Source organism: Strongylocentrotus purpuratus, unplaced genomic scaffold (assembly GCF_000002235.5).
Source record: "Strongylocentrotus purpuratus isolate Spur 01 unplaced genomic scaffold, Spur_5.0 spur5_scaffold_3, whole genome shotgun sequence".
Classification (NCBI taxonomy): domain Eukaryota; kingdom Metazoa; phylum Echinodermata; class Echinoidea; order Camarodonta; family Strongylocentrotidae; genus Strongylocentrotus; species Strongylocentrotus purpuratus.
The window spans coordinates 13,086,192-13,104,783 of NW_022145609.1; the positions used below are offsets into that span (position 1 = coordinate 13,086,192).

General features: G+C 36.1%; 1 protein-coding gene across 1 annotated transcript in view; it reads left to right on the forward strand.

The window, feature by feature from the left end:
• LOC115928497 (deleted in malignant brain tumors 1 protein-like) overlaps nt 1-18,592 on the forward strand; it is a 55,415-nt gene that overhangs the window by 25,155 nt on the left and 11,668 nt on the right. Inside the window, exons 9-13 of the mRNA XM_030995741.1 lie at nt 13,417-13,746; nt 15,317-15,643; nt 16,348-16,560; nt 17,168-17,497; nt 17,884-18,183. Coding sequence (XP_030851601.1) covers nt 13,417-13,746; nt 15,317-15,643; nt 16,348-16,560; nt 17,168-17,497; nt 17,884-18,183 — 1,500 coding nt within the window. The remainder of the gene's footprint in view (nt 1-13,416; nt 13,747-15,316; nt 15,644-16,347; nt 16,561-17,167; nt 17,498-17,883; nt 18,184-18,592) is intronic.

Here is an 18,592-nt window from a genome sequence, read left to right on the forward strand (position 1 = left end):
ATCAACTCAGATACGGATGTAGGCATAGACAGGGATCCATCTGTAACTCAAGGGTCCTGGACAAACTGTCCATATGTGAAAGATGTAGGACATGCCTCCGTAACACAATGCAGTACAGCGACTGAGCTACATGAATACAGGGAGATAACAGCTGTTTATGAAGAGCTTTCTGCAGATTAATACATAGATCCCGACTGTAGTCATGATTCTACAATCTCAAAACACCAGGCGAAAGTCCCGATGGATGCTAAAATGGAAGTAACTCGCGTCCCACTTGGTGATGACAAACACAAAGTGGCAAGGTCATCGTCAGATACGGAATACGATATTATTCCTGATTACACCAACATCACAACTGCTTAGCACTTGGTCAGATATCACGCGGTACACCGATGCAAGATAAAGTAGCCACATATTTGTTCTCGTCAATCTGTGTGCAGAGGTGTAAAGGATATCGCACTTCTTCATAACAAAAACGTCGCGGTTTTTTCACCTTATATCTGAACGTGCCTGTGAAGAGAAAGCCACATCAATGAGGGACATAGTTCTTGGTATTAGACTTTCTATAAAATACCAAACATTAAGAAGTTTGACAATTATTACGTCCAAACCCGATTGTAGGAAGTGCGTTAATATATGAGATGAAATTTAAATGGATGAGGATCATTAAATTTCTACATAGAAAATATGGAAGTTAAGAAGAACACAAAGGAAAGACATTAATAGATGTATTCTGAAAATAATCGGATACTTCGGTAGTGATGCACTCACTATGACGTACTCAAAGAAGTGTACTTTTTTGCTTAGTGATGTAAATATGCTGTACATATTGTTATAAATTAAGTTAATCCAATGAAATTACAATCGTCAGATTGATACTTTATTGTAACGTCTATAGGTTAATTGCTGATAATATCCAATTAAAAAAGTAATAATTTCGAGACGGCACTAAAAAGGTGCGATGTATATTTATCATCAGCTTCTCTGCGAGGTTATGATCGGAAATGGAGTGGTCCACTTCGACACGGAATATATATGTTTTATTTTAACAAAACGATTAAAAAAAAAGCTTTCCATTTGTTTTCTTCAATCTCGGTTCCAGAATCAATTCATTATTTCGGCATATAAAAACAAACAAAAATGCATGGAAATACATACACTATGCGATAAGTGCCCCCATTGGATGATAGTGTAATTTTTGGTCAAACTATATGGTATACTAATTTCCTCCAAATAAATGTTTTAAACAAAGATATATTCATGCATTGAGTATGCAGAAATAACCTGTGGGAGGGAGGGTGCATGATGTGTGTATGTTTGTGTGTGTATGTATGGGTAGGAGGGTCCACGTCTATTTGGCTGTACGTGCGCGTGTGTTAGCTTTCAAGCATGACACTATTAAATGCTAACATATAAATGTAAGATCACGTTCGATAAATCATTCCTAGCGTTCTCACAATATAAACATTAGTAATACTCACTTGATTGTGGATGTACAGATCAGTGATCGCATATTGGCAATTTTTGTTTGTCCCTAAGAAGTACCTTTTCTTTTTCTCTCTCAAAGGTCTTCTAGTGTAGAACATGTAATATAGATATCATTGAGAATGATATTCTGTCTACATTGCTCCTCCCCCAAAAGGGATTACATGGATACCCGAATGGTTGATTATGTTGCTGGAGCTAAAGATAAACCACATCACACCAAATAAGTTCATGCCTGGTACATGTATGTATAAATGATAAACATCTACAATAAAGTTATTAATCATAAATATATCAAATAGAATCAAGAGATAGTATGTAGGGATGAAAACGCTTAAGTACCCAGTTAGAGACATTACCTTGAAAAGTGATGCACGAGAAGAATTAGTTGTATTGCTTTTCATGATTGTATTATATGCAAGATTAGTTTAAAATTGTAGCTTGTAAGTTAACTCATAGTCATAGAAAGCAAAAAATAGACTACATCACAATATATCGCCACTCAACTACAAAGAAGTTAAGTCCTAAAGTATTATCAATATCGTTCATTTAAAAAATACTTGTATAAACTACAACGAGATAAGGAACTATTTATTTTGATCTGTAACCAACGAATAATGGATAAAATATTAATAAACAAGATGCCACACTATACAATACGACTTATTTTATAATTGCTGAAGAATGTGTTAAATATCTTGTAAAATCATTTGTATTATATTCGTAAAATACAGTATTTCTTTGAAAACCATGTTGTCTGACATTATTGTGTTTAGACTCTTCTGGTATGTGAATACATGTCAATCTAATAACAAATAGTTTGTTGATCTCAAATCTCAGATATTTTTTTGAAATGGGGGAGGATTCCTCCCATATCCACCACTATTGGGTGAATGCAGCACGTCTTAATAGGAAACCACAATATGCAACTCTGGAATGTTTTTGGATTGTGGTTTATTAACTACCCAAGATTAAACCACTCAGTTTTTTAGACGAAAAATCTTAATAGATTATCATTTGATTACTAGTCTCTATTTGATATACATCTGGTACTTCATGTATATCAAAAAGAGTCCAATAATCAACTTATAATCTATAATCAATATTGACATCTGGCCACCAAATAGGATAAAAAAAGAGGAATCCTATCTCACACCCTCCCTAGATGAACAAGAGCAAAGTCACTCTTATTCTTCAATTTATTTTCATTTGTAAGAACACTAGGGCATCATGACACGTAAACCCCTTTCCATACCTATAAGTTTCATATCGTTCAACTGAAAAGTAGAAACATATTACGCATCATAAATTTGTATAAAATGGGTAAGAATCCCTGCAATCTGTTTGGTCAATTACAGTGTAGATTTTTTCAGGGGTGCACGAGATATCAACACGATATATGCAATATCTGGAATCGATACCACTGATGTTCCGCTTTTTGTTTTCATGTTAAGGCAAGTCATTGTACTTGTTCTCATCCATTGCCATTACACCAATCAAATTATGCAGATTAAAACAAATCATGCTTTCCGCCAATTGACGGATGCATGGCTATGGCAAAATCATGCATCCGGTAATGACAGAAAAGCATGATTTGTGTATTTTTAAAGATATTTCTTGCCCCATTTTATTCAACAAAAATTAATGATGTACAGGTTTAGTGCATGGGTCGATGGAATTATGTGCTCGCGGTAATTGAATTCGGACTCAAACCATTCAAAGTTACCTTGTGCACACCATTCCCACTGACCCACTCAAATATGTGCATCATTTGAATAAAGTCGGTCGTCGATCAGAGCTATATACGATCTAGCTAGAGACACGAAAAGCTCGTAGGTTAAAAGAGAGGTCGCTCTCAGCCTGCTTTTAATTGTAACTGATTGTACATATTGGTCAACAGGATACCGATATTGACTGATATTGTGTGCAATACAACATTCTTTAGACCGCTGACAGGAGTTAAATATTTCCCAATGGATTATATTTTCCCAAAACGTGCAGCTGAGGAAAATATCTTATATACATTTTAGGGATATTGCGAATAATAAGATGATGAAGCGGATCCTAATCAAAAGACGATCTGTGAACCGATCGCAACTTTGTATCTGCAACAGCTATCTATTTTTTTTATTTTGGTGTTACTTGTATAATTTTGTTTTGAGCACTCTGACTACAAGGGATATTTCAAGAGGAAGATACCTAATTCAGAATCTGTCCGGCTTTATTTTAACAAGCTGCTCTCCTATTTTGCGATATCAATCCCCTACTTGCTGAAAGCCGAAGATGGCGTGATCCACAATAATGTACGTCCAACCGGGCGTACAAATTGGACATATGAAATTCGCGCCATCTACGGCTCGCAATTAGTAGGGTGAGATTCTATTGGTGAAGACTGTTATTATTAAATTGGCAAGATTCTGAATGAGTAAATACATGGAAGTTTTTTACGAAATCGAAAGTTGTTACCTATACAAACAGTACGTGGCTACTCAAGCGGTTTTCTAGATTTACTCAATTTGTCCCGACATTCATAGAATAATAACATCCCCCCCCCCTCCAAATCTTTTTTCTTCAAATTTTCAATTATCCTTTACTGTTTAACATCATTACATACGGCTAAGGGCACCTTTTTACGATTGTCTCTTTTGGCCGGGGGGGGGGGGGGGGTCTATGCAAGAGGAGAGATATCTTACTGACTAGGATGGGAAGCACACAGATATACGTTATATGTAAAAACAAGTATTGTGCGAACCTACATCTAACAAGCTTTGCTTTCAAGTAGGTTCGTTTTTTTTTTTCATTTCTTGTAATTAAATCATTTTGCATTACAATGACTAAAAAACAATGTCAAAGATATTTCAATGCTCATTTGTGTTATGTCATTACGTGCATTATTGTTTGTTACCGTTTATGGTGTGAAAAGAAATGAAAAATAAATTCGCTCTGTATATAGCTACTACTACTACTTTGTTGCAAGCAACTGTGGCAGGTTCATGAAATCAAACCATCAAATCATGTAATACTGCAAACCCTTTGTCGGACTTCTACGCATTTCCAATGGAACATACAGAATAACGGATAATTAAATGCTCATCTCTAAGAAAAGGGTACATTATGCTATTACGATAAATATGGAATATTGTTTAAACAAAATAATAATCTAACTGTGAAAACGAATATGAGTGGGCAGTCATGCACTTAGGAACAGAGAGTGACTGACATATCTCACTTGAAAAATATCCAACGTATTGTTGTCGTGAAACCAAACGTCAAATAGAAACAGATATTCGACATGTCACTGCTTTTGATTTCTTTGTTTCAAATGGGAAAACTAAATATTGGATAAGAGAAGTATCAACTCATCGAGAAAAAATGAAAAGAATACATCATGTGATAAATTTCATTGTAACTGCGGATTAATAAAAAAAAATAAAAAAAAGTGGGTTTCCTTCCGTCATGTTTACCACCAGGAATTAACATTTCTAATTAAACGAACTGGGAATTGGCAATTTGCGCATGCGTCCTATATGTTCTTAATACGAGACCTTAACTTAATCTAACACAAGTTGTTGTTTTGGGAATTGGCAATTTGCGCATGCGTCCTGTACCTTCTCAATACGAGAACCTTAACTTAATTTAACACAAGTTGTTGTTTTGTGAGAGCTAGGAAACTGCGCTGAGAATTTCACTTCAATCAAGTTATATCTTATTTCTGAACAGGATGGGGATGATTACAATAAAGTGTATGTATCTGTTATGTATACTTACAGCAGAATTGAGCGTATGCAGGGTGGTTGCAACGAGAATCACGGGTAAGTTTCGTTAAAATATACATTTTAAAGCCCAAGTCCACTCCAAAAATAACTTACTTTCAATAGAACCAGAAAAATCAGACAAACCAATCAAAAAAAGTTTAAGCAAAATCGGATAACTAATAAGAAAGTTACGAATTTTTAATGACATGAAAAACTTTGAAAATCACTACACAAATTGGCAACTCACTCATGAGTCTGTGACGTATGGTCCTCACTATCCACCAATTATTTACTGTGTATTGATAATATAAATTTCCTATTTTCACCTTAAGAATCTTATTTCTACACACCAGCATCCAAGTTAGATTGTTAGTAATATGTTATTGTGTGGATGCACAAATAAAGAGTAAATTTTGTCCAGTAAAATCATGAAAAAATTGAATTTTGATAAATTATTTATATAAAAATCAATAATTATGAAATACAATGTTCAGAAAATAGTATCCATTCTTCAAAATTCATAAACGTTTTTGGGAAATGTCATGCACGCAATGTGATACAAATTATATAACCTGGGCAAAGGCATGGGGAAATCAAGTTTTGGGGGATAAAAAGGGAAATTAATGGGATTAAACTATGTAAAGCAATTGATAAGTTGTGAGGACATGACGTCACAAACTGATAACCATCTTGGCAATTTGTGTTGTGATTCTCATTGTTCCATAGTTTTACATACTTTTTCAAAAATTCATAACTTTCTTATTAGTTATCCGAATTTGCTCAAACTTTTTTTGATTGGTTTATCTGATTTTTCTGTTTTTATTGAAAGTGAGTTATTTTTGGAGTGGACTTGTCCTTTAAGCCCGTATGTACTAGTTTGGCCAAGAGGGATTAGACCACCCAGCGTGGTCACTGACAGGTGGCTATCTCATCACCTCAGCTCTCAATTAACATAAGAACAAGAGGATCATGGGGACCAACGGGCACCGCTTAATAATAATAACAATAACTAGACGTTAATTCGTCACTTAGACGAATTAGGTGATACGTATGATAATGGTTTACATAACGAATAATGCATTACACGATATATTATTTTGTAAAATGCTTCTCCCATTTATATGCTTCTCCCATTATGATTTATTCACATGTCAAGATTAAATTGTGTCTCCTTGATCATCATGGATCTAGGGAAGATAGATTGAAACAATATATGACCTTTGACCCTGTGCAGTATCCAGTTACACATTTGACTCTAATTTACATCATGAAGAACACCTTTTGACGATTTTATCTTATTCAAAGAAATGAAAATGTAATTGATAAATGATTATCATCATTATGATAATGATGATCATGATGATCATGATCATAATCATGAGCGCGATCATGACATCTTATTGAAAAAATGACGGTTGATTTAGATAGCATATAGTCTCAGCTACAACATACTCAAAAATCAACACAATCCAAGCAGAAATAACGGCGATATTGCTCGCAAAAGACAGGAATGTAGACTCCAGATTTGAGAAAAAGTCATCTCCCATAGGGATTACACGCAAAAAGTAATGGATTAAGTGAAAATAGGGTAATAATAAAGTAAAAAGGGTTATTTATGACATGATTTGCGATTCTACGTGTTTAAATAATCAAAGGAGATGGTACAGTGAAGGTCAAAAGGAAAAAAAGTGAAGTAAAAAATTGTTGGAGACACCCGGACTCGAACCAGGGATCTCGAGGTTGGAAGTCAAGTGCGTAAATACCGATATACCAAAACATCTCCCATAGCGATTACACGTAAACGGGAAATGGAATTCTGAAATCCTACTTTGCAAGTGAAATATGAGCATGATCCTGGCATCTAATTGAAAAATAAAGGGCACACTCGTGATAGCTCATTGTCTCAGCTACAACATATCCGAAGCTCAGCGAAAACGAAGCTAAAAAAACGGAGATTTTGCTCGCGAAAGACAGGAGTGTAGAATCCAGTTTTGAGTAAAAGTCATGTCCCATAGAGAATACACGCAAAATGTAAAAATTTGACATGCCGTCTTTAATCGCAAAAATACACCATGATACTTTTGTCAAAAATAAAAATTGTGAATACTGCATTTGTAGAAAATTGTCTCAGCTAGAACATATCAAAATTTAAAAGAAAATTGATCGATATTTACAGAGATACAATCAATTTTCCAAAAAAATGCTGACGTCATAATATGCAAATTAAAATTTTGAGTTCGGAGGCCATTATGATGACGTCATGAGTTAATTGAGGGTCAAATGAGACATGAAATCATATCTCCATTTCATAATCTATCCAAATATGAAAAAAATATTAGGAGTTTCTATCTATTCTAAAGAGTTACAAAGAATTTTATATAGGCATGTTTTTGCCCATGTATTGTGGATAAAGATAACGCAAATCCGCGCGTGCTGTCAACTTTGACGGACGCTCATTGCGTTAATAAAAGGTGAACAAATTATCAAAATGCTTGGAAAAATGTACCAAATATGATGACAGAAAAAAAATCGGCGATTCTATGTTGCAAAATGCCAGTACGCGCGAAAACGCGCGCGCATGCGCGTGTGCGTAATTTTTTTTATCAAATGCTCCATATGGCCTGAAACGTATGTAAAAAAAATTTGGGATGATTTGGAGCATTTTAAATTTTTGCGCGCACGTAAACGCGCGGACGAAAGCGTACGCGCATTTTTGCACGCATTTTTTGACCTGAAATTGACCGGACGGATATTGATCTTATTCATGATAAATATGAATGAAAAATTACTATCCGTTATGAAGATATAATCATAAGTTGATTTTCACAAAATGGCGCCTGGATGACGTCACGATAATTTTGAGTCTTTGAAAAGTCACGCAGTTCTAAGTTGGACTAAGATCTATCATCATTGAAAGTTTTATGACAATGGCTTTATTCAGTCTTGAGATATCCTGCGAACAAATTTGAGGAAGAATAATCAATAAAAAAAATAATAAATAAAAAAAAAAAAAAAAATCTTGACGAAATCAATAGGTGATACGTAGACTTTGTTACGTATCACCTAATAAAAATATTTATAAAGCGCAATATATCCATCTCTAGATATGCTCAAGGCGCATACAAATAATTTAAATTAATATTCAACATACTTAAGATTAAAGAAATATTAAATGTAAACTTGTATTAGATCATACAAGTTCATGGTGCCAAGGTACATACAATGTGGCACAGTGTTATCGTTTTGCATACATTGTATAAAAAGAACATTGAAATTTAACAATATGCATTGAGCATCAGGTGAGTTTTAAGCCCAGTTTTGAAAGTAGAGAGAGTGTTGGCCGTCTGAATAGAGAAAGGTAACTTATTCCACAAAGAAGGAGCTGCTGATGCAAATGCTCTATCCCCCCAATTTCTTTTGGTACGTATTTCTTTAAGTCTAATATTATGTGATGAACGTAAACCAGAACGACCTGTAGAGTGGGGTGATAGAAGGGATGAAATATATTCTGGAGCTAGATCATTTAGTGCACGATAAGTTAAGAGTATAATTTTATACATCACACGCTGTTGAACAGAGAGCCAGTGCAGAGATTTCAAGATAGGAGTGATATGTGATGATCTTCTGGTGTTAGTTACAAGGTGAGCAGCAGCATTCTAAACTTTTTGCAATCGGTTAATTTGGTTGGCGGGTAGGGGAAAGAGTAATGAATTGCAATTATCAAGGTGCGAAGTAACAAAAGCATGTACTAACTGTTGGTGGATTGAGGTGAGAGATATTGCCTAATTGCACGGATATTACGTAGATTACAATTGGCCAGTTTAACACAATTTGAAACATGAGTCTCAAGTGACATGGCAGAATCAAATATTACACCAAGATTCCTAGCTTGATGTACAGGAGATACAGGGGCAGAACCAACTTAAACATGAGAAACCTTAATTTTACTGAGCTGTCTACTGTTACCAAGCAAAATAAATTCAGTTTTTGCATCATTTAGTTTTAAGCGACTCTCAATCATCCAGTTCCTTACATCAGCTATACAGTTTTCAATTGGGTTGGCGGGTAGTCGAAAGAGTAATGAATTGCAATTATCAAGGTGCGAAGTAACAAAAGCATGTACTAACTGTTGGTGGATTGAGGTGAGAGATATTGCCTAATTGCACGGATATTACGTAGATTACAATTGGCCAGTTTAACACAATTTGAAACATGAGTTTCAAGTGACATGGCAGAATCAAATATTACACCAAGATTCCTAGCTTGATGTACAGGAGATACAGGGGCAGAACCAACTTGAACATGAGAAACCTTAATTTTACTGAGCTGTCTACTGTTACCAAGCTAAATAAATTCTGTTTTTGCATCATTTAGTTTTAAGCGACTCTCAATCATCCAGTTCCTTACATCAGCTATACAGTTTTCAATTTTCTTCACATTTTCATCTTTTTCTTTCTGGACAGGTTTGCAAATAAAATAAAGCTGTAAGTCATCTGCATACATATGATGATTGATGCTGTGTTTTTTAACAATATGCTGTATGGGCAGAGTATAAACATTGAACAATTGCGGACCGAGAACAGATCCTTGGGGGACTGAAAAATCTAAACTAAGTGAAGCAGAGGTAGCATCACGGATACAAACTTCTTGTTATCTACTAGAAAGATATGACATAAACCCCTTCAATACAATACCCTTGAGACCTATTTCCTTTAATCTATTTAGCAAAATGCAATGATCAACGGTACCAAAAGCACTGCTGAGATCAAGCAGTACTAAACCAGAGACATTTCCATTATCCATACCAGTTAATACATCATTGTTTACCCGTAACAATGCACTTTCCACGCTATGCATCTCCCTGTATGCTGACTGGAAAGGATTTTGGATCCTTCTTCCTGTCTAATAACTTATTAATAATTCTAAACAGACGTTTCTGGTCTCCTGAACAATCAGCAATGGTAGAAGAATAGTACTGTTTCTGTGCTTGGTCTATAAGATAAGGCACATGTTGCTTCTGCTCCATGTAGAGAATACGGTCGGCAGGGATTCTAGAAGACCTCCAACGCCGGTTAAGTCTCCGTCGAAGGCGTCTTGCGCTTTGTTTTCTACATAATAATAATAGCTCACATTTATAATGCGCCTAATACTTTGTTTGTAGACGCGGAACATATTATTACCCCGGTCATCGGATTCAGGCTTACCCGAATCCGCAAGGTATGCACATTATCCACTCCCTGGGGAACATTCCAGCCAGTCGCCATTTTACAAGCGCCATTGCTAATCAAACCACATTAGCTTTCGCATCCTACCGGGTACCCATTTTAACACCTGGGTGGAGAGTGGCAAATGTAGATCAATGTCTTGCCAAAGGACATTAGTGCCGCGGCGGGACTTGAACCGCGGACCTTGTGATCCACAGTCCGGTGACATATCCACTCGACCACGACACCTCTACAGAGGCTTTTTCTATATAGAGAAAGCAAGTAGCTACAAGTAGTACAGTGGGGCTTTAAAGCCCACAGAACTATCAATAAAGATGACAATTAAAAATCCCAAGTTGCGCTCAGAATTATTAATCTCCTCGCAATTATTTGTGAATTTTTAATTCTGTGACGAAATCAATGAGTTTTGTCAAAAAATCTATGACTTATGTGTGACAAACAAGTGAAAGAAAACAAGTGACACTCCAAGAAATACTAAATTTCAGGGGTACTTTATTCATGGATTTTCAAAAAATGCCATGTTCAAAAGTATTCATACCAGCTAGGGTATGTCTTTTGGTATAATAGTCAATAGAGTAGTATTTTGTTTAATGCTTGCCTAATGACGGCACCTGTATAAAGTGTCAACAAGCTTTCTGCATGTCTCCTGATGGATGTTGGTCCACCTTTTACTCTGTGTGTGTGTGTGTGTGTGTGTGTAATTGGATTTATACAGACGTGTATCAATCAGATATGATAATATTTACGTCTGGGGACTGACCTTTAACCTCACCATCCGAAAGACGCAATCTAACGTCACCATGACGAAAGCCTACAGCTTTTGTAGGAATCTTTATTGCTCCTTAATCGATTTAATATTATGAAAATACTTGCTACAATGGGGAGTTATTAGGTATTTTAATGAGTCCGTGTATTGAGTTTGGTAAAAAATAATTAAAAAAAGAGACTAATACTAGTTTGATTAACGCTTCTCAGTCATACAAAAATAGGACTTTTAATATCAATACTAATACCATAATTAGACCTATAGAATGACTATCAGTTATGTATAGTTTTCCCGCAATGAAAATAAATATATATTTATATATTGGGTGATATGGTAACATCATGGATTGTTTGCGTTAAAGATTAAGATGGACAACGACTCCGAAATGTCACAAGGTAGAGAAATCGAAATTATGTGTCATATCCAATGTTCCTCAAGATCAGCAAAGAAGACGGACACTCATTCAAATGTAATAAATAAAGGTTCGCTAAATTGTCCTTCGAAAGTGAAGAATTAAACTTCGTACTTTTCTTTAAGGTTGGAACTTAGTTTAGCTGCGTTGCTTTGAATTGCAATGAAAATTATAGATACTATTTTTTCAATCAATATTTTGATTATTATTTGCATAACAATGAATAATTCTATCAATGAGAATACAATTTCATAGACCTATTGGTCTTTCAAGGATTGAAACAAAATTAAGGTAATGGTCAGCAAGGACAGGTGAAGGAGAAAGAGCATCAAGTTTATTTGCGACTAAGTGGATCCACAGAGTAGCAAAAGCTTTGTAGAGGACGGGTAGTTCAAACACTCGACCGGAAACGCAACGCTCGACACTACGTTACGTCATAAGCAAGACATCTACGTATAGATTCTATCGAGTCTTCTCGACCCGGGTTTTAAGTGGGGTACCTGATACCTTTCACTTTCATTAGTAGCCTAAGCAAATGCTCGTTATACGTATTCGACCCATAGCTTCAATACTGAAATATATGTACATTAAACAAACCCCTAGAAAAGGACCCTTGTAAGATATTCTCACTTTAAATTTATAAATACCGGTACAGGAAAATTTGTGAACGATGCTTATTTTCCTACTTGAGTCATCTCACTTACCGATGAAAAAATAATCATGATTTTAATAATCTTTTCATTTTTTCCTTGTTTCGGAATTATTGGCTTACGCGTCTGTGGCTATGAAGTTTTTTTCTTCAGAATAGAGGTGATCACTTCGCTCTTTCTAAGCAAGGAAACTATTCTGATAGCGCTACACTGTTCCTGTAGAAAATATAATAGCAAACAATCAGTAGTCAAAGTTATCGACATTCTACTCCATAGATGTACGTCTCGTCGATGACTCCCACCATGTTGACGGAAGAGTGGAGGTCTTGTACGGTGGATCGTGGATGACCGTTTGTGGTGATGACGGCTGGAATCTGTTAAACACGAGGGTAATATGTAGAATGCTGGGGTACGACAGTGCCCTGGCTGCGCCACGATTGGCCATGTTTTTTCAGGATTATGGTGATACTATTCGTGTTAAATGCTGGGGAACAGAAGACAGCCTGCAGGACTGTTTCGATGTTGCGGTTGAATATCACTGTAGGCATCACATGGATGCGAGTGCCGGGTGCTACTCAGGAGGTACAAACTCTTTTGGACATTAGGAAACGAATATTCGTAATTGTAAATGGCATTCTGTTCTAATCGCAAAAAAAAACTTACAAGGTCATAAATTTACTTATTCCCATTATTTCCACAAAATCAATTACTAAAATCCTTGAGACAGTGATAGAAAAGGTATCATAACAGTTTATGACTGCATTTGACTTTTGACAACTTTTTAGGCATTTCTTGAATGTTGTTTATTACATGCACTGAGTCATATTGCTTTTAAGAACCCTCACATAATAATATATGTATATTAAGTTCGCTTTGGTTAAAACACTTGATCTTTTTGAATTTAGCCTACCCGAATCCATTCGAGGTACGTCTGTTCGGTGGCACCGAAAAATTAATTATCATTCACTGACAGTAATAGAGAGAAAACATCGAATCGTTGGCAGTTTCCACTTGAATTCATTTTTTATTAAGAGTTTGGGCAAATTATGAAATTTATTTTATACAATATCGCAAAATTTGAAAAAAGTTTTTAAAAAAATAAAAGACCCTTTTTTTTCCTTAGCCCATCCGAACCAATTTCAAGTTCGTCTTGTCGGTGGGTCTAACGATGCTGAAGGGAGAGTAGAGGTAGTGTACGATGGATCTTGGGGAACTATCTGTGATGACAGCTGGGATCTGAGAGACGCGAGGGTGGTTTGTAGAATGCTGGGGTTTGATGGAGCCTTGAAGGCACCGGGATCTGCTAGGTTTGGTGAAGGTTCAGGGGATATTCTTCTAGATGACGTCGGGTGTGAGGGAACAGAAGATAACCTTGCAGATTGTGCTCATTCAGGGATTCGAGTTCACAGCTGTAGACATGATGAAGATGCAGGCACTATTTGTTACTCAGGAAGTAAGTTACCTCTCCGTTTTAAGCTATTGTGTACAGAAAACATTTGATATAAATATAAAAAAGGCATTTTCTCTGTAGCTATATGATATTTCATATTTGTCCAACAAATACTTTTTACCGAGAAGTCACATTATAGGAGGAAGTAATGTAGTTGCTTTATGTATTTAAGTATTATAGTATATAAGAGTTTTTAAGGTATATATCGTATTATAGAAATCAATCTTCTTCCCAACAACTAATTTCATTCTACACTGTCGCTCATATAGTTGGAATATACTTGTTTTACCCCAATTTCTGGAATTATTTAAAAAATAGTTTACAAATAATAGATCTAGATAATAGTATTCATTCTCAGATTAAATTGAATAATAATTTGGCAATGTGTGTTTTGCGTGACTGCTAAAGCATTTGTATGCTTATCAACTAGGGGACCTACACCCTTAAGTCATAAATGACAGTAATGAGGATTAATGCCCCACAAAAGAACACTAATATAACACATCGACATGGTTTTGATCCTGGGGCCTCACAGTTACGAGGCCATTGCTTTGTCATTAAACCATAACTGTACGCAGCGGGGGCTAGGGTAGGGGGCAGTTTCCATAAATTAAAACAAAAAACAGAAAATGCAATGAATTTTCAATAATTTATTGCATTTTACCCCGGTCCCCAACATAACAAAATCCTCTGGACTTTTATTAAATTATGTTGTGACAAAGCGCACTGCGAACGAGCTTTAGAAAATTGTTGCTTTTATTATCTCACAAAATAATTTCTAATGCCTTTTTACCTTGCGTTTTAGTGGCGCATATGATTTTTTTTCGCGCCATCTATTTTGCGTATTGTTTCCGCCTTCAATGGAATTAAATGTGTTAAACTGGAATCAGCAGTGAACAAAGCACAGAAACATAGATGTATACCTGTCTATCAAAAAAGGTATGTGTGTTGACATGAATGACGAAAAACAAGGGCCACAAAAAGGGGTGATTTTACATAGGGACACTTCTTCTGTCACAGGAGGGACATTGTGTTGGTCTCTTAGGATTTGTTGCAAGATGGACATTTTCTTGATATGTTATGTTCACCTACATGTAGAATTGGTATTGCCTTCATAACAAACTATTATCAGACAAAGCAACCAAACCACAATTGTACTTTTAAAAAAAGTAAAATTAATTAAATTGCCTTGGGATTGTTAGAAAAAGTAAAAACGCTTTGAATCCGATTTATGCTAAACTCATCAAAAACATAATTTTAGCCATCAAGGCTAAGGCCAAGGCAATTTAAAAAGGCTAATACACTACAATATTGATATATGTAGGCATAGCTAAGATTTGACATGTTTTATTTCAAAAATATTTCAAAAGAGATGTTCGTATTAATAAAAAAAACAAAACATATGTATTGTGTTCATTTCTTTAAATAAATAATATCGAAACGTAAATAATATTTTTGACAAAATTACGTTTTCGCAATGTAATCATTTCCAACAAAGTTGCTAAACCTGTGTGTAAATATTATATCAGTACACTGGTAAAAACGATTTACACTTTTCAAAATTCATGTTTAGCCCATCCGAATCCATTTCAAGTTCATCTTGTCGGTGGGTCTAACGATGCTGAAGGCAGAGTAGAACTCATGCACGATGGATCCTGGGGAACTATCTGTGATGTCAGTTGGGGCCTGAGTGACGCGAGGGTGGTTTGCAGAATGCTGGGGTTTGATGGAGCCTTGGACGCACCGAGATCTGCAAGATTTGGTCAGGGCTCTGGTCGTATTCTTCTAGTTAATATCGAGTGTGAGGAAACAGAAGACAACCTTGCAGACTGTGCTCACCTATGGATTGGAAATTACTGTGGTCATGGACGCGATGCCGGCGCCATTTGTTATTTAGGAGGTATGTTTTTAAAAAGCCATACTTTCCATCAACCTCTTCTAAATGCTTCCAAAGTTCCTTGCTTAAACATTACACATATGAGTGTTGCAGTGAATTCCCTAACCTTTCGACTGAGGCATTAACCATGGTGACCAGCTAGGCCAAGTTTTAAACTCCGAAACCAAGGCCAAGGCCCAATCATAAATAAAGGTGGGGAAAATGAAACGTGCAAACATGGATGTCCCCACACACATTAATGAAATTGCCTTGGGATTGTTAGAAAAAGTAAAAACGCTTTGAATCATCAAGGCTAATACCAAGGCAATGGGAAAAGGCTAATACTCTATAGCATTGATATATGTAGGCATAGCTAAGATTTGATAAGGTTAATTATATTTCAAAAGAGATGTTCGTATTTATAAAAAAACATAATATATTGTGTTCATTTTTTAAAAATAAATGATATTGAAACGTAAGTAATTTTTCTAAAAATATTACGTTTTCGCAATGTAATAATTTCCAAAAAAAGTTGTTAAACCTATGTGTAAATAACATATCATTACACTGGTAAAAACGAATTACACTTTTCAAAATTCATTTTTAGCCCATCCGAATCCATTTCAAGTTCATCTTGTCGGTGGATCAAATGATGCTGCAGGCAGAGTAGAGGTCATGCATAATGGATCGTGGGGAACTATCTGTGATTTTTTTATGGGACCTGAGAGACGCCAGGGTAGTTTGCAGAATGCTGGGGTTTGATGGAGCCTTGGACGCACCGAGATCTGCACGGTTTGGTCAGGGCTCTGGTCGTAGTCTTCTAAAGTATGTCAATTGTGACGGAACTGAAGAAAACGTAGCAGATTGTGCTCATGCAGGGATTGGACGTTACTCCGAGTGCAGTCATACAAGGGATGCAGGAGCCGTTTGCTTCTCAGGAAGTATGTTTTCCCTGTATTTTAACCTTGCTAGTAGTCCACCTACTCGAAATGAATTCTTTTGAGTGCTTATTGGATGAGCACGAACGTCGGAACAGTTATTAATTAATGACTTTGAGATTCTCCATTTACCTCTTAAACAATATATTTCGATGTATTACCATGAAGTTTTGTTATCATGAAGCCAAGTCTTTCACAAAATAGAAAAATCAACATTCTGGACAATTAGTTTGTACTTGACCTTTTTATGTGTACTAGAACAATTATTATACCAACGGAATATATATCACGAATTTCAAAGAATCCCCCACCCCCCAGGTATGTTTATTCTGTCTTAACGACTGTTTTGCATGAGAAGCAACGACATCCAATATAATAATTTCCATTATTCTACACATGGATATATTAAGCCGACAATGCGTTATTCTCTCTCATCATCTAAGGCCCTCACTAAAATTGGGGTTAGTTGTTTGGGAGTACTTTATAGGATATCTAAATGCAACCAATTGCAAATTATTTGTTAGTGCCCTCATACTTTTGTTTATTAAACTTGAAATTTGTGGTGATATCATTTCAAAAAAGCATGTTCTACGTTCTTCTCTATAAATAGTCCATCCAAAACCATTTCAAGTTCGTCTTGTCGGTGGGTCTAACGATGCTGAAGGCAGAGTAGAGGTATTGTACGACGGCTCCTGGGAAACTATCTGCGATGTTGGCTGGGATCTGAGAGATGCGAGGGTGGTTTGCAGAATAGCAGGGTTTAATGGAGCCTTGGACGCACCGGGATCTGCACGGTTTGGTCAAGGCTCTGGTCGTAGTCTGCTAACTCATGTCAGCTGTGACGGAACAGAAGACAACCTATCAGACTGTGCCAATGCAGGGATTGGGCGTTACACATGTAGTCATACGAGGGATGCAGGCGCTGTTTGTTATTCGGGAGGTAGGTGTGTTTTTTTTTAATAACTTTTTTTTCATAGGTTAGCCATTTGAGTAAATAATTCTTACTTATTCGCTTGCATTTACACCTGAGGGTATATTTTGCATTTCCCTTATTCAGCAATTGAGGTTAAACGCACGAAAATGAATTCCGCACACAAGCGAGACTTTTAATTTTTCTCACTACAACGTCTCACCTTAATTTTATTGTTATAGTTAGCGGATTGCTCTTCTCTAGATATCTCTGGTCATGTGAGGGGCTCTTAACCAATCTATGTACTGGATTTTAATAAAGAGGGGTTCATGATTACATTTCCTTGTAAGAGTATGTACTTTTAATCTGATAAACCTATTCTGCTTTTCATCCTGACTACTCATTAAACATAACAGAGCCATTTCAAGTTCGTCTTACCAATGGAACCACGGATTCAGAAGGCAGAGTGAAGGTTTTGTATAAGGGAAGCTGGGGAACTATATGCGATGACAACTGGGATCTAAGAGACGCAAGAGTAGTTTGTAAAATGCTTGAATTTGACGGAGCTTTAGCCGCACCTGGTAGGGCTACGTTTGGTGTCGGAAGCGGTAAAATCTTGTTTGATGACGTCCGATGCAAGGGTACAGAATACGCCCTTGCTGAGTGTTACCATCGAGGGCTTGGAGTCAACAACTGTGAACATGACAGGGACGCAGGTGTTATTTGTTTTAGAGGAGGTACGTTAATAGGATTGTATGTAGTAGTTCTCAAAGGCTTTGAAAATCTAAAATTCGTACAACGGTTGTTACAATTGTGAACCTCATGGTCTTCATCGTGTTGGTCTTGCTGTTTTCACGTGACCAATGGGATGTTTTAAGTTTTGAGTCCCGCTTGTCCTTTATCCTACAAGGGACAAGGATAACGTTTTGTTTGACGTGGGGCTTTGGAACAGTTGACAATAGGGTCATTTACATATACATTAAATAATGGAACGTTATACAAAAATGTATCGTTTTGTCTATACATGTAGATCCGTTATTACCAAAATAAATGATTTTAAGATTCAATCAAATACGAGTACTCGACACCACTCTATCTCACAATTATTTTTCCAGTCGACTTTAA